The following is a 13,796-nucleotide window of genomic DNA, read 5'->3' on the forward strand; positions in this document are numbered from 1 at the left end:
CGTATTATCAATTTGAGAAAACAAACTGGGTTGAATCAAACAAGATGACCAACAACAGAACATTAACAACCGGTGTGTGGGAAGAGAAGATTACAGAGAAGGAACCGTCACTCAAATAAGATTTCCACAAATTACTGATGGGTTTAAAATTCATTGAAATCAGAGGACAATTGAAAGAACCTGAATACTTAGAGTAGAGATGTCATTTCTGTGACAACATCAATGTATAAATGGGAAATCCAAATTTAAATCCACCACCTAAAACATCTCTTCCCGCTCACATTGGGCTTTATTGTACAAGTTTACATTTCCACAGAGCATACAGCAAATGCATTAATCCAGATTATGCATTGTGCAAATATTCTCTTTTTTTTAAAAGATGGAGAATGTATTACTGTTTGAGTCAGAAACTAAAATCTAAAAGAATTATTTATAGATAGCTAATGTAAATAATATCAGGTTTTCTCTTTAAAAAATAGATCTTAAATAAAATCTGTACCCTTTCATCTGGTCAGAGGGTGGATGGGTGTAAATACATTTCTATTAAAAGGAAAACAATGAAGATATTTTTTAATGTTTTAAAAGATTACTTACATCATATAGTTTGAAATAAGAAGACAAAACGGTATTTTAGAGTTTGAAACTAAATCACCTTAGTTTCAAACACAGCAGCACACATGAATTGTTGAGCCACGATGAACAATCAGCACAAACAGCTGTTTTTACTGAAACAGTGAGGACTAAAAGAAAGAAAAAATTACCCTGCAACAACATATAAGGCTGAATATAACACTATTATTTTTTTTATTTTAGTTTTTTTTTGCCATTTTTCAACCAAGTCTTCAGGAATGGCTCCTAGGATGGCAAACTTTAGTTCTTCAGGAATGATTTATATATATATATATATATATATATATATATATATATATATATATATATATATATATATATTTACTCATTTAGGAAAACATTATCCCAGAAGGCATTAATAATTGGACGAGACTAAACAACATGAGTGTGATTCCCAACATGTGAACCGCCGACCACCACCACATATGAGCTTTCGTCTACATTTCTGTTGTAGACGAAAGACATTTTTCAGAGATATTAACTGCACCAAAGTTTTGTGCAGCATTTATAAGAAAAAAAAATACAGATGAAAAGACATCAGAATAAAACACAATATATTAAACAGGCAAGATAGCTGGATCACAATGCATCAGAAGAATAAAAAAAAAAAAACGTTTTAGGGAGTGATGTGAAGTGTTCCAGTGATATTGAACAGTAAATTGTTACAAAAAAAAGGAGTAGTGACAGCAAATGTCAAGTCTCCTCTGCTTTTCTGTCTGGTTCTGGGAACATGTAAGAGCAGTTTATTATTTAATCAGTGTTCTGGAAAAGACAAAGAACATCCTGGAGATACGGCGAATCCTAGGCCATTCATAACTTTTAAAAGAAATAAAAAAAGAAACGATAAAAGAATTTTTAAAAAATAATATCCGGTAAGAAACTGGCAGCCAATGCAGAGGAGCTGGAACTGTGGCTACATGCTCACGTTTCCAGTGAAGAGTCGAGTGACACATTTGGAGACATTGTCAAGAAGATTGCTCCATTTTTTAGATGACGAGTTACAGTCATCTATACACTAAAACTGTTCTCAAGTTTAGTTTTTAGTAAAAGCCTGCCCAACACAGTGAAAAATATGACTGCTCATCTTACTCTTTGAAACATGCATTTTGTATCTTCACAGTCTACAGTGGTCAATAAGAGCAATAAAATACTTGCTGAGATGGATATTTTGTTAAACGCTTGCCTATTTTTCCCATCCCAGAACAACAGAAGAGGTTAAGCTATGCTTAAAAAGTTAAATTAGCTAATTTCTTCTTCCTTTGTTTTTATCTCAAGATGACCTTTTTAAAGAAAAACTAATTTACTCAAAACCAGTACTTCTCTTGAAACTACAACAGACAACCAGCCCATTTCCTTAGCACTTTCTTTATAAGGTTTTAAGCGAACACAGTCTACTTTTAATTTTGAAAAAAGTAGAGGCAGTCTACTCAAATATTATGAGAATTATTTTGTATTATTTTAAGTAATTCAAAAAGGAACCACAATTTAAAGTGGAAAGCCTTTGAATGAGGAAAATAGTGTAAAGCATTTTCAGACGCGGTATCGCTTTTGCAGTAATTGTACTTACTGACGGCTTTCCATATTAATATTTGCTTAAAAAGCAGACTAATTTCAGCACGTTTTCCTAATAGAAAACTCTTGAGTTTATTTGCTCATGAAACATGACAGGTTTAAAACTAAAGACAGAAAGCATGCGCTATAAGAGAACTGTTGTAATTTACTTAAAATGAATCAGCTGTGACATTCAACGACGTGTTGTCTGAATTAGAGACATTTAAAGCATCACGTTATCTCTCCTACTAGACCTTGCAAGAAAGCCGGTAAAACTGTATCTGACTCACACTGTTAATAAAATACTGAACGAACATGAAACCACAGGACAAATGACATGTTTCATTAGCGACGTGTTTCCTTTACCTGTGGGCTTTTTGACAGGAACTATCTCCACTTCTGTTGCGGGCGCAGCCATGTTTGCTCTCTTCCAAACAAGAAGCACGTGAGCGACAGAAAGGCGAAGCCAATCGCTTGAGGAGGAAAGGCGCGATAAGATGAGCACCGAACTCATCGATGGCACAGCGGCGGGACGGGAGGAGAATACCAGAATACAAGTTACGTTCTTCTACGTCCAGTTACGTGTAATCGTCTGATACGATGTTTAACTAGAACTGTTCGGCCTCACAAAACCGAAAACACACACAAGAAAATGTTTTGAAAGGCAATAACATTTTTATGAAGTATAAAAGGGACATGAAACAAATAAAGAAAGCAACATAGCGTGCGATAAAAGTACAATACAAAGATTGTAGCTGATATACTTTTGCCCAGAAATTTTTCAACTTTATTTTAAAAAACAGCACATTTTTATTCCGTTGTAATTGTTACGAAATACCCCCAATAAGGTAATGCTTCCTTCCTAGCATTACCCTAAGTATTTTTTTTTTTAAATTAACGACGCAGTGCAATTAACGACCCCCCCTCCAAAAAAAAAAAATAAAAAAAAAAATACAAATCAATTGGACGAAAAATCAAAGTGAAACATTATCCAACAAATACTAAATAAAATTATATACAGTAAACTATACATAAAATATTAGGGGTTTTTTTATTGTTAATGAATTTATTTATTTATTTATTTTCCATCTCAGATGTGTCAGGCGGACCTCCAGGGTCAGATAATATGCGTCCCAGGCTGGTGCAGACAGGGACTCTTGGCAGTGAAGAGGGATGGAGCAGCGCGCTGCCCTGTGGAGGGGCTGAGGCGGTATCACTCTTCCCTTCCTCCCTAGGCGCGCAGCGATCTGATCCATAGTTGGAGACCGACGAGAGATCTTCCCAGATAAGGTGTCAGAAATGTAAGCAGAGGTGAGAGCCGGGAAAAGGAGCGGGATCTTTTGAGAAAAGCGACGGAATCAAAGTCCACATCAATAGGGATGATTTCTAAGGAGTCATGCGCTCGTAATCTGACATCAGAGGCGGGATGTGAATCCAAATAATTTATGGTAATTACAGGTTCGGACGACTGTGATGCGATTTTGGATGAAAATACGGGGCATGGCCGTCTGACATTTAACAGCTTGTTTTGTTTGGATTTTGTTAGTGGTGGTGGTGCTGGGGTCTCACTTGACCAAAGAAACTGATCTGCAAGCCTGTGCGGTCATTCGGGTCTGGAAGGAGTTGGCTGGGCGAGGGGGGTTCTGCTGTGCGTCCTGACACACTGGACTTGGGAGAACCGATTTATCTGCACCGGTTTCACAGCAACTGTCTGTCTGTCCCCTCGTTTGCAACCTCCCAGTGAGGTGTGTCGGACTTTTATTTCATTTTTATTTTTATTTTATTTCAGAAGAAAGGAGCTTATTGTTTTTTTGTTTTTTCTTTTTGGTCAAACCCCCCCACGGCAGTCTGCGGCTCCGTGCCGAATCCACGGGAGCGCACGGAGAACCAGAGGAGTGACAGCCGGACATTCTTACACCTGACCAGACCCACCACCAACCAGTCCACCCCCTCCTCCGGGGAATCCGCTTCCGATCGACTCCAAAAAGTGAAAGGCGCAAGTTTCAAAAGCCTGGAATATACGACTCGATGAGACGCGCAGGACGCAGGACCAAATAGCGCATATACAGACACAGACCTGCAAAATGTTCAAACGGGGTAAGTCTCAAGTTTTGCTCCAGATTCAGTCTCTCCCCCTGCAGGGTGTTGAGATGAGTTCTCCTCCATATACACACACACACACACACCCACAGCCACCCTCCTCTCTGCGTGTTCTGTCTTGGTGTAATGCGTCCACTGCTTGCGCTCCTCCCGGTCACAACCAGATGTTTAAAATTAAGACCCGTTCATCATGAGGCACCGCCGTGCCCTGCAGATTGTGTCGTTACGAACGTTGCGCCATTTGAGGCGCGTCTCCAATTTGCACAACAGGCTCCGTAGGTCTGTGGGAATTAAATATTCATCTGCGCGAGGATACACTGGGATGCACTGTGTGATATTAATACAACTGATGCCGCACTGCAGTTTATGAGTTATGCACGGGTCACAAAGCTATTTCAGCCAGCGTGTTCTACTCTGTCTGGCGGGGGACAATTGCAGATCACCCCCCGCCCCCACACCCCATGAAAAAATAATAACTTTTAATATCCATATCCCCCGGATAGATTCACACGAGACCCCACTCTTACTTGATGGCTTTTTCTTTTATCCCAAGAAGTATCTCTTTCATTCTGTGCTTTAATTGGCCATATGAGCAGCATAACTATCTCCACAGTAGGAAGAGTAAAAAAGCTCTAATGAGAATGAATTACAGTACTACATGCCCCCACTGCGCAATTATTAGGGGGTTGAAATAATACCGAAATTAAACTGTTTCTCATTTTTCCTGCGTCTTCTTGATACCCCTAGGGCGAGGGGAGGTCTGGGGGTGGGGGTGAAAACCTGGAGATATCAAGAATCCACTTCAGCAGCCACTGCGTTGAATGCTGAACATGCAGCGTCACCTGCGCCTTTGTTTTTTGTTTTTTTATTAAATACATATGAGATTAAAGGTGCATACATCAGTAAAACCATCAGAAATGCCTCTTAAAGTGCTTTGAAACTACTAAACCTGAACATGTTTGTATGTGATTGAGTGTGTGATGCACCCTTTTCTTTTTTTTCTTTTTTTTTACTGGATCTTACTAGTTAAAATGAGAAAAGTGTGGCATACCCTTGTGTTTAGACTCTCTAAGTCCATTACAGCTGCAAGAAATTTGAGTATCGTCAGACGCTGAAACGTTTGCCCATTCTTTTTTGGAAAATAGCAGAAGTTCAGTCAGATTTGATGGAGAGCTTAAGCAAAGAGCGATTTTCAAGTCTACCTATAGGTTCTCCATTGGATTCAAGTCTGGACGAATACATAAACATGTTTGGAAGACAAATGTCCATCACAGTTTAAAGTAGTTTTGCAGCCTTGAACAGATTTTCCTCCAGGATTGATCTGTTTTCTAGAACCCTGTTGAAAAAAAAAAAAGCATCTCCACAGCATGATACTGCCATCACTTTTCACCACACGGAGGGTATGTGTCAGTTTTCCCAGTCCACTTTGAATAACCAAAAAAAACAAAAAAAAAACAATAACATTTTGCTCTCAATCAGACCACAGAACATTCTTAGGGTGTTTTCACATTTGATCGTTCAGTAGACTCGGTAAGATTGGGGTCTAGAATTGCAACATTTGTTACGTTTTCAGCCAGTGTGGTTTGGTTTCACACCCCAATGTGTCAAATGATCCAAACTCTGAAAATTCTGTTCTCCCCCTCGCCTGTGATGGCGTCGCACCGAGAACCACTGAATAAAACAACGAGAAAACCTCTGAAGAAGACACTGAGCACAACTTCCTTCTTCTCAAAATGTAAGCAAAAATGTATCAGCGCTCGTAGGATTTCTTTTGGTTTTGGTAAAAGACAAGAGAACATATGTGCGCAAGACTCACTCTTATGTTTTGGAAGTATTTACCCAGAATACCCTGCGATATATAGCCTGCTTCCTGCCTTTGGAGCGGTTTCTCCACTTGGCATTCATGTACGCATTCGAACCGCGCCGGAGTTCACTTCAACTGAATTGAGACCGATGTTTTTAAGGTCGAACCACAGTTTGCTTTTGCTTGGTCCGCTTCAGAGTTTGATTACACATACCTCCCAAAACGAACCGGACTTTCTAGGCAAACAAACCAGAGTTTGATTAAAGCGGACCAAACAGGGCGGGTGTGAATTCACCCTTGCATGTTTGCTGGCTTTCACTCTGCAAATGGAACTCCTTATCCCTTTCTTTAAGCAATGGCTTTCTTCAAACCACTCACCCATAAAGAGCATACTTGTGGAGTCCATAACTAATAGCTTATAGCTTATTAGCAGATTCTTCCATCTGAGCTGTGGACCTCTAAAGCTTTTCTAGAGTTATTAGGATCTGCTTCTCTGCAACTCATTGGCAAACTTACCTGTTGGTATAGGTGGGCAGCAATGTCTTGATTAGCATGCACAGGCTTTTCATTTTTTGGATGATGGATTAATCAGTGCTGGTGGTCAACTGTGAGATGTTCAAAGATTGTTATATTGTTTTATAACTTAACCCTGCTTTATATCTCTCCACAAATTTATTCCTGATCTGTCTGGTGTGTCTTTTGGTCTTCATGATGCCGTTTGTTCTCAAATGTTTTTTGCCAAACCCTCAGGGACCATCACAAGTGGTCTCTTTTTTTAATAATTAGACATCTGAAGGCATTTGGTTTTACTTTGTGGTATCAGGACCGCGACCCAACACCGGATAAGCGGAAGAAAATGGAAGGATGGATGGATGGAAGGATGGATGGATGGATGGATGGATGGATGGATGGATGGATGGATGGATGGATGGATGGATGGATGAATGGATGGATGGATGGATGGATGGATGGTATCAAGCCTAAAGGGGCCTGAACACTTTCTGCACTCACGACACACTTTTTGGATTTTCATTTGCAAAACAAAATTAAGAATTTGCTTCATTTCCCTTTCACTTCACAGACAGGCACTACCTTGTGCTGAGCTCTCACCTTCGATCAAAACAAAATCGAGTAAAGTTCACGGTCGACAAAATGTAAAAAAAAAAAAAAAAACAAAATCCGGTAAACTGGCGTAATTACCTTTGCAAGGCTGCAAGACACATCTTCAGCGTAGTTCGACTTAAAGTACCCATGAACTATAGTGTTTGTATTTATTCAGGGTCTCTGGTGACAGAAACTCTTCTGTTTGGATTGTGTTTGTTTTTGCCGAGTGCCTGCAGGGCGAGGAAAACATGATGGGGTTTTTTTCCCTCACTGCCATGAGATTGATTATTGTTGTTCAAACAGCTGAGATGAAGTACACCTTAGTGATGACTGCTTAAAGCAACGACACCTCAGAGAGGTTATAGTGCTGCTTTGTCAAAACTTCATACGAGGCAAGGGAAGTATGAAAAATACCACAGTTTCACAGTATCCGGGTATTAGCAATTACAAAAATATACAAAATCTCAACATAAAAAATGATCTAACTGGTTTAATTTATAAACAACTTGCAAAGCAGCTTCTCAGAAATACTTTTAAAACAGGATTACCTTAGTAGGAGTGATGGGTGGGGCTCCTTTTGATTTCCACAAATTGACTATAAGAAGTTTTAATGATTGGAAACATTTTCAACAGCAGACCTGAACATAGAAAACTAAATATTAATAAACCAAAACAAAATCAGATATTTAATATTTTTATGCAAAGATGTGAATATGTTTTGATTGAGTTTTAATTTCAAGCAGTTTGCCAGCCTGGTGTGGGCAAAAGTGGGTGTCACACCCACCCACTTTCCCCTCTCAGCTCCTCCAGACTAGCAGCTGCAGCAATTAGCAAACACCTGGTGGAACTACTCATCTGCTGAGCTCATTATGCTAACAACTGCTCAGTCCTAAGAACACTTGTAAACGGCATAAAGAAGAAGCACTGTTAAAATTACATGTTGACGGTGGCGCGTCAGAAAGAGTAGGAGCTTCTTAAAGAGACAGCGGCCAAATATCTGGGTGTCAAATTACAATGTCAAACGCTATGTTTGACATATGCAGCATTTTCATAGCAACTTAAGGTACCATATTTATTTAATTGTCTTATAAAATATGAACCATGCGCCAGGAAAATACACAACACCGCCCCTTTAAGAAAACACTCTGACCCATTTCCTGTTCGATGAGCGCCACTTGCACCGTGCATCAAAATGTGGGCAAGAATTGCCAAATGATTGAGAGAAAACAATAAAGTGAGTCAATGAGAGGAAGTGATGTACAGCTGAAATTTATGCTGTCAAACAATTTTGAATCCTTGCGTTACATCATCATACGTTGTGGTTTATTCCTCTCCGCTAAGTGCTGGATAGCTCTCTGCTTCATCCTCCAATAGTCCTGGGAATCTTATGATAGAGCCCAAAATGAAGCTGCTGCTGTAACTACGTGGCGTTTTACAGGCGACTTCGTCTGCATAGAAACACAATCAGGTCAGCCAGCTGAACAGCAGTGAGCAGCAACGTGTAAGGAAGGAGGAGTGCTGGATTATTTCCTGCTACTTACAGCTTCACTGGGCACCGTCTCTCACAATTTACTCTTTATGATGGAAAATGTTAGTGGTTCTTCAAACATAACTCAATACTGTCAATCAATCAATCAATCAATCAGTCTTTGTACAAAGTTTATTTGTATAGCACGTTTCAGAAACTAGGCGGTTCAAAGTGCTTTATGTCATAAAAACACAAATTTAAAATGTCATAAAAACAATTTACAGTCACTGAATGAGAAACCAGTAACAAACATTACATTTTGTTGAGGGCCATCATCAAAATCATTAACACACATCAAATATATTGGTTAATGTTCTACTTATTATGGTCCCAAAGTCATTTTGAACAGGTGAGTTTTCAGCCTCGATTCAGAGGAGCTCAGTGTTTCAGCTGTTTTGCAGTTTTCTGGAAGTTGTGGTGCATAGAAGCAAAATGCTGCTAATACCATTTTTATCCTAAAGATGTTTTTTTTGTTTTTTTTCCGGTGGTGGTTGTGGGTGGAAGAGGTGGGGAGTAAACGAGACTCACTTTCTGCATTTTCTTCGGAAGTCAACCGAGCACAATACGATCTTTCCAGACACAGAAAGGATAATAAGTGATCATCGGCTGAGATTATCTCACAACGCACACATTTACTGGCGCGTTGATTAGTAAATAGAGAACAGACAGGTGGGGATCCAATTTGCATGCCTCATCCCTGCTCAGACCAAGTTTTTGGGGGGTTTTTTGTATGTAAATCAGCTGTTTCATCCCCCACAAAGCCCTCCCCAACCCCACGCGCAATCCAAGACAACTATGAATCTCTTAATTCAAAAGCAGCGTATTCAAAGCGCTTGGTTTTTCCACCGCTCTGCCAAAATGTGTTCTGTATGCCAACGAGTCTGAGTCTACAACAGAGAGGCAGGGATGCGTCAGCGTTGGCAGGAACAGCGGAGAAAGTTCTCTGGTGAATTTGAATTTTTTTGCACCTGAAATAACACATCTTATGGGGAGCCAGGATGATGCATCATGAGCAGCAGCCGCTGTGAACAGATCCGCCATTCACAAACACATACGAGGAGAGAGTCGGGCCGCAGCAACCTTCCTTCTTCCTTCCTAGGCCTAGGCGCCTCCTTCTCTCCCGTTTATTTATTTATTTATTTTTTAATGAAGTACAACATGCAGGTTTTGTAACACTCTACCATTTTTTTACACTCTTAAATCACGATATGATCTATAAAGACAAAAAAAATAAAATTGTTTGAACATGCACTGCTTACGCGAGACTTTCCTCTCAGTCACTTTGAGCATTTTGAGTGATTCTACATCTGGGTGTACAGATCTATATTTATGTAGCCGTGCGAGCGCACATGTCAGCTCCGTCTCTGTTTCTTTCACAATCTCCCGCTCCCTCTTTCTCTCTATCTCTATTTTTTTTCTTTCTTTTTTTTTTTTTTTCTCAAAACCAGTCAGCCACAGACTGGGCACAAGGGATGATCTGTCAGAGCAGCTTTCAGACGGAAAGGACAAGATGTCCACTGAATTTAGTATGGTGTGTCGTGCTGTAATTGCAGCTACATGTTATTCAGGATTATTGTATAAGGGGCTCAGCTGAGTCTTTTTTCCCCCCTTGCTAAGACACACCATATGTACATGGTGACTTGAAAAGACAGGTATTTGATTTATGAGCTGAAAAGCAACATTTAGTTGCATTTATTGCTTGGATTGGTTCTTTTTTTGTTGTTATTGTTGTCTCCCCCCCACCTCCTGTTTTGACCCATAAACTAAGCTCCATTGACCTGGCAGTCATACATCTTTCTATCCCCACAGGGGCAGGTTTCTGTTCATTCCAGTACAGCTCAAAAAAAAAAAAAAAAAGAAGAAGAAAAAATCAGCTTGCGAAGTCTTAAAAAACGTGCTTAGCAATATCTCCGTCGACATGAACCCACCTCTGTCTTTTATTCACTTACATCATTATTGCATTGTGATGCTTTTTCCAAACAGAAACTGCTTATATCCCACTTTTGATGCTACTTAAAGAGGAATTTCACCAGAGAACACAGAGAACGGGGTTGCATTAGACTCTGAAAGCAAAAAGAAAAATTAAAAAAAAGAAATCTTTCAGCAGCCAGAGTGCTTTCTAGTCTGGATTCTGCAGAAACTGACTCAATGCTACTATGAGAAGATCATTTAAATTGATCCTTAAATGTCGAATATCTCACTAGTTAAATACATTTGTTGTTTCAGAACTTTCAATTAGATTGCATATGAAAGAAAGAAAGAAATTATATTTATTGAAGGTTTTTTAGCTTGTAAAAAGTTAAACGACTATTAAAGTGGGGAGTATTATGTGATTTCCAGGCACAGAGTGCCATTTTATCGTAAAAACCCCCAAAATAAACTATGTTACATTCAGTTGTTATAAAAGTCCTGTCCATCAAATATGACATAAAATAAATCTGACTTTGTAATTTGACACCTTGAAATTGGGCTTCTGTCTCTTTAAGAAACACCTGATCTTTTTGAAACTTTGCCTTCAAAAAGTCATCACAACAATTTTACCAATTTCACTGAGAAGTAGCTCATACAATGAGCTCAGCAGATAGGTTTTTCCTACAACTGTTCGCTAATTGCTAATGGCTAGTCTGAAGGAGCTGAGGGGGAGAATTGCTTTCTGAAGCAGAGTCTTGGAAACTGCAGCTCTGAGGAGCTTGAAGGCGGAGCTAGGCCCACCCAGGTGTTTCTCACAGGTGAATGGCTGCCATGACAGATTCAACAATTTATCAAACATGCATGAAAGAATAAAAGGAACATTAAAAGTGTGTTTTTGATGTGGGAATAACATTATAATATCATTTAAAGTAGAGAATGTTTAAACAAACAACAACAAAAAAACAGAGTTATAGATTTGCAATTACAGATTTCTGGTCATTTTGATCAATTTTTCAAAAACTAAGCATAACTTACTGATCTGAGTCAGTTATTTACATAATATGAATTAATTAGTAACTAAGGGTTTTTACATATTACACATAACTTTCTTCCTTTGTGGTATTGAGCCCTAGAAGTATCACATGCTCCAAAAAGTGAAAACTCTGCTAAAAGGAGATTAATACAGCGACCTGGAAATCAATCGGACAGAGACTGGAATTGAAAAATGATCCCATCATCAGCACTCATCAGTGATTGGCAGGTGAAACGCAAATAAGAAAAAAAAATCCTCACTAAATCAGTGTGAATGACCATTAGTATGCGCACACACACACACACACACACACATGCATGTAGACATGTTTGCTTTGTGCAAGTGTCAGGTTTCCAAGATAATAGTGAATTTGTAAACGCGTGCTCTAAAATATTTTAATGGGCTCACTTTAATGGAATGGAGCTCCGAGGGAACAAAGAAAACTGTAATTACTCTCCAGATTATTAAAGCCTTATGTTCGCAACTATGTGCATTCAGATCAGCAAATGTATGACTAGTAATTAGTGCAAATAAATCTCGCATAGTATACGTATTATTTAAATGTACACAATACAAAAACAAGTCACTGTGTCCCCTAACCTTTGAGCTGTGCAGATTAAGGACAATGCAAAGATAATTACTCGTGGCGGTTAGAACAGTTTCGAAAGTAGCTGTGAATTGATGCATTAACTACAGGAATAGAAGATTTCTTGCATATTTTTCAAGTATTTGGAGGGTTTATCATTAAAGGTTTCAACAGAGCAAATACACCACAGGAAATACACCTGTGGCCCTGGAAAAGAAGCGAGCCTCAAGCTTGATTTTTTAAAAAGAGATTCTCACACAAGGATGGTGTGACTCATAAACACAAAGTGCTCCAAAGGAAAATCTGTATGCAAGTTTTTGCAGCTGACATATGTATGTTTCCACAATGGAGTCAGACGGCGCCATTAGTTGGGCTGAAACTAGCGATTATTTAAGTAATCAGTTATTCAGACGATTAATCGATTAATCTGATTTTAAAAATTGGCTTTTTCAGGAGATTTTTCATTTAATCACGTAAGTCTTTTGCTGTACGATGTTAGAAATAGATTTAAAAAATGCAACTACAACAAATCAGTTCCTTTTTTAAGTAAGGAAATAAACATTTTTGCCCAAAATACAGTAACGCAGCTTTCCTTTCAGTTCAACATGAAAAGCTCAGCCTTTTCTGCTCGACTTCACACCAATAATCACATCAAAAATCTGTGGATTTTTTTTTTGTTGCTTGACAGATTAATAATTGGATAACAAAAGGTGCTAAACACTGGAGATTTTTTTATGATTATTATTACATAATTTGAACCAGCTGAAGATAAGACTATTCCACTTATGTGTGTTTAATCTTGAATGTAAAATGTACATGTTTTTTATAGATTTTTAGCTTAATTACTGGTCAAAATACGTAGTTATTTCAGCAAACGGTCTTTTTTTTGAGTCTGTATAAACCAGTTAGAGATTAATCGACTACTAAATTAGTTGCTTATTATTCCAATTCATCACCTGAAGCTAAAACTATGCCATTTGAGTTGTGGATAAAACCTACTTACATTGTTTTTTGTTTTATTTCAATTCAAAATGTATATATTTGTAGAGTTTTGGCTTAATTACTGGTCCAAATATATTGGTATTTCATCAAATTGCCTTTTTTTTGAGACTGTATACTCCAGTTTATGATTAATCCATTACTAAATTAGTTGCCGATTATTCCAATTAATCGATTAATCATGATCATTCAATTGACTAATCAATTAGTTGATTATCACGATTGTGATTAATCGTGATTAATCAGCTCTAGTTCCCAACAGACATGACAATTTGAAATATTGACACAAATTTGTTACTGCTTATAATAAACTTTGAGCAATCACAAAGGCCAAGAGAGACTTGTGTTTGGAAAAAAAAAGAAAAAGAAGATTCCTTGCTCATTTTATCGCAGGACTAATCCTCTCAGAGCCTCGGAATGTGCCATCACTCCATGTCAGCTCCGCACCGTCGTACTTTCCGGCGTTAACTCGGGTTTTATGTGAGAGCGAGAGTGAGAGAGAAAGGGAGAGAGAGAGGAGGTTTGAAAAGAGGCGAAGAGGATAATGTAG

The 13,796-nt window shown here is 38.6% G+C and overlaps 2 protein-coding genes across 3 annotated transcripts in view; one reads left to right on the top strand and one right to left on the bottom strand.

Annotated features, from left to right (window-relative positions):
- dph1 (diphthamide biosynthesis 1) overlaps nucleotides 1-2,671 on the bottom strand; it is a 67,112-nt gene extending 64,441 nt beyond the window's left edge. Inside the window, exon 1 of the mRNA XM_044120387.1 lies at nucleotides 2,548-2,671. Within this exon, the coding sequence (XP_043976322.1) occupies nucleotides 2,548-2,599 (52 nt within the window). The 5' untranslated portion in view covers nucleotides 2,600-2,671. The remainder of the gene's footprint in view (nucleotides 1-2,547) is intronic.
- A 658-nt stretch (nucleotides 2,672-3,329) lies between these two features.
- rtn4rl1b (reticulon 4 receptor-like 1b) overlaps nucleotides 3,330-13,796 on the top strand; it is a 195,210-nt gene continuing 184,743 nt past the window's right edge. Inside the window, exons 1-2 of one of the 2 annotated variants that reach the window (XM_044120389.1) lie at nucleotides 3,330-3,926; nucleotides 4,029-4,278. In XM_044120389.1, coding sequence (XP_043976324.1) covers nucleotides 4,266-4,278 — 13 coding nt within the window. In that variant the 5' untranslated portion in view covers nucleotides 3,330-3,926; nucleotides 4,029-4,265. Of the gene's footprint in view, nucleotides 4,279-13,796 lie in introns of both variants that reach the window. The other variant, XM_044120388.1, reaches the window with a different exon arrangement.

This window comes from Gambusia affinis, linkage group LG06 (assembly GCF_019740435.1).
Source record: "Gambusia affinis linkage group LG06, SWU_Gaff_1.0, whole genome shotgun sequence".
NCBI lineage: Eukaryota > Metazoa > Chordata > Actinopteri > Cyprinodontiformes > Poeciliidae > Gambusia > Gambusia affinis.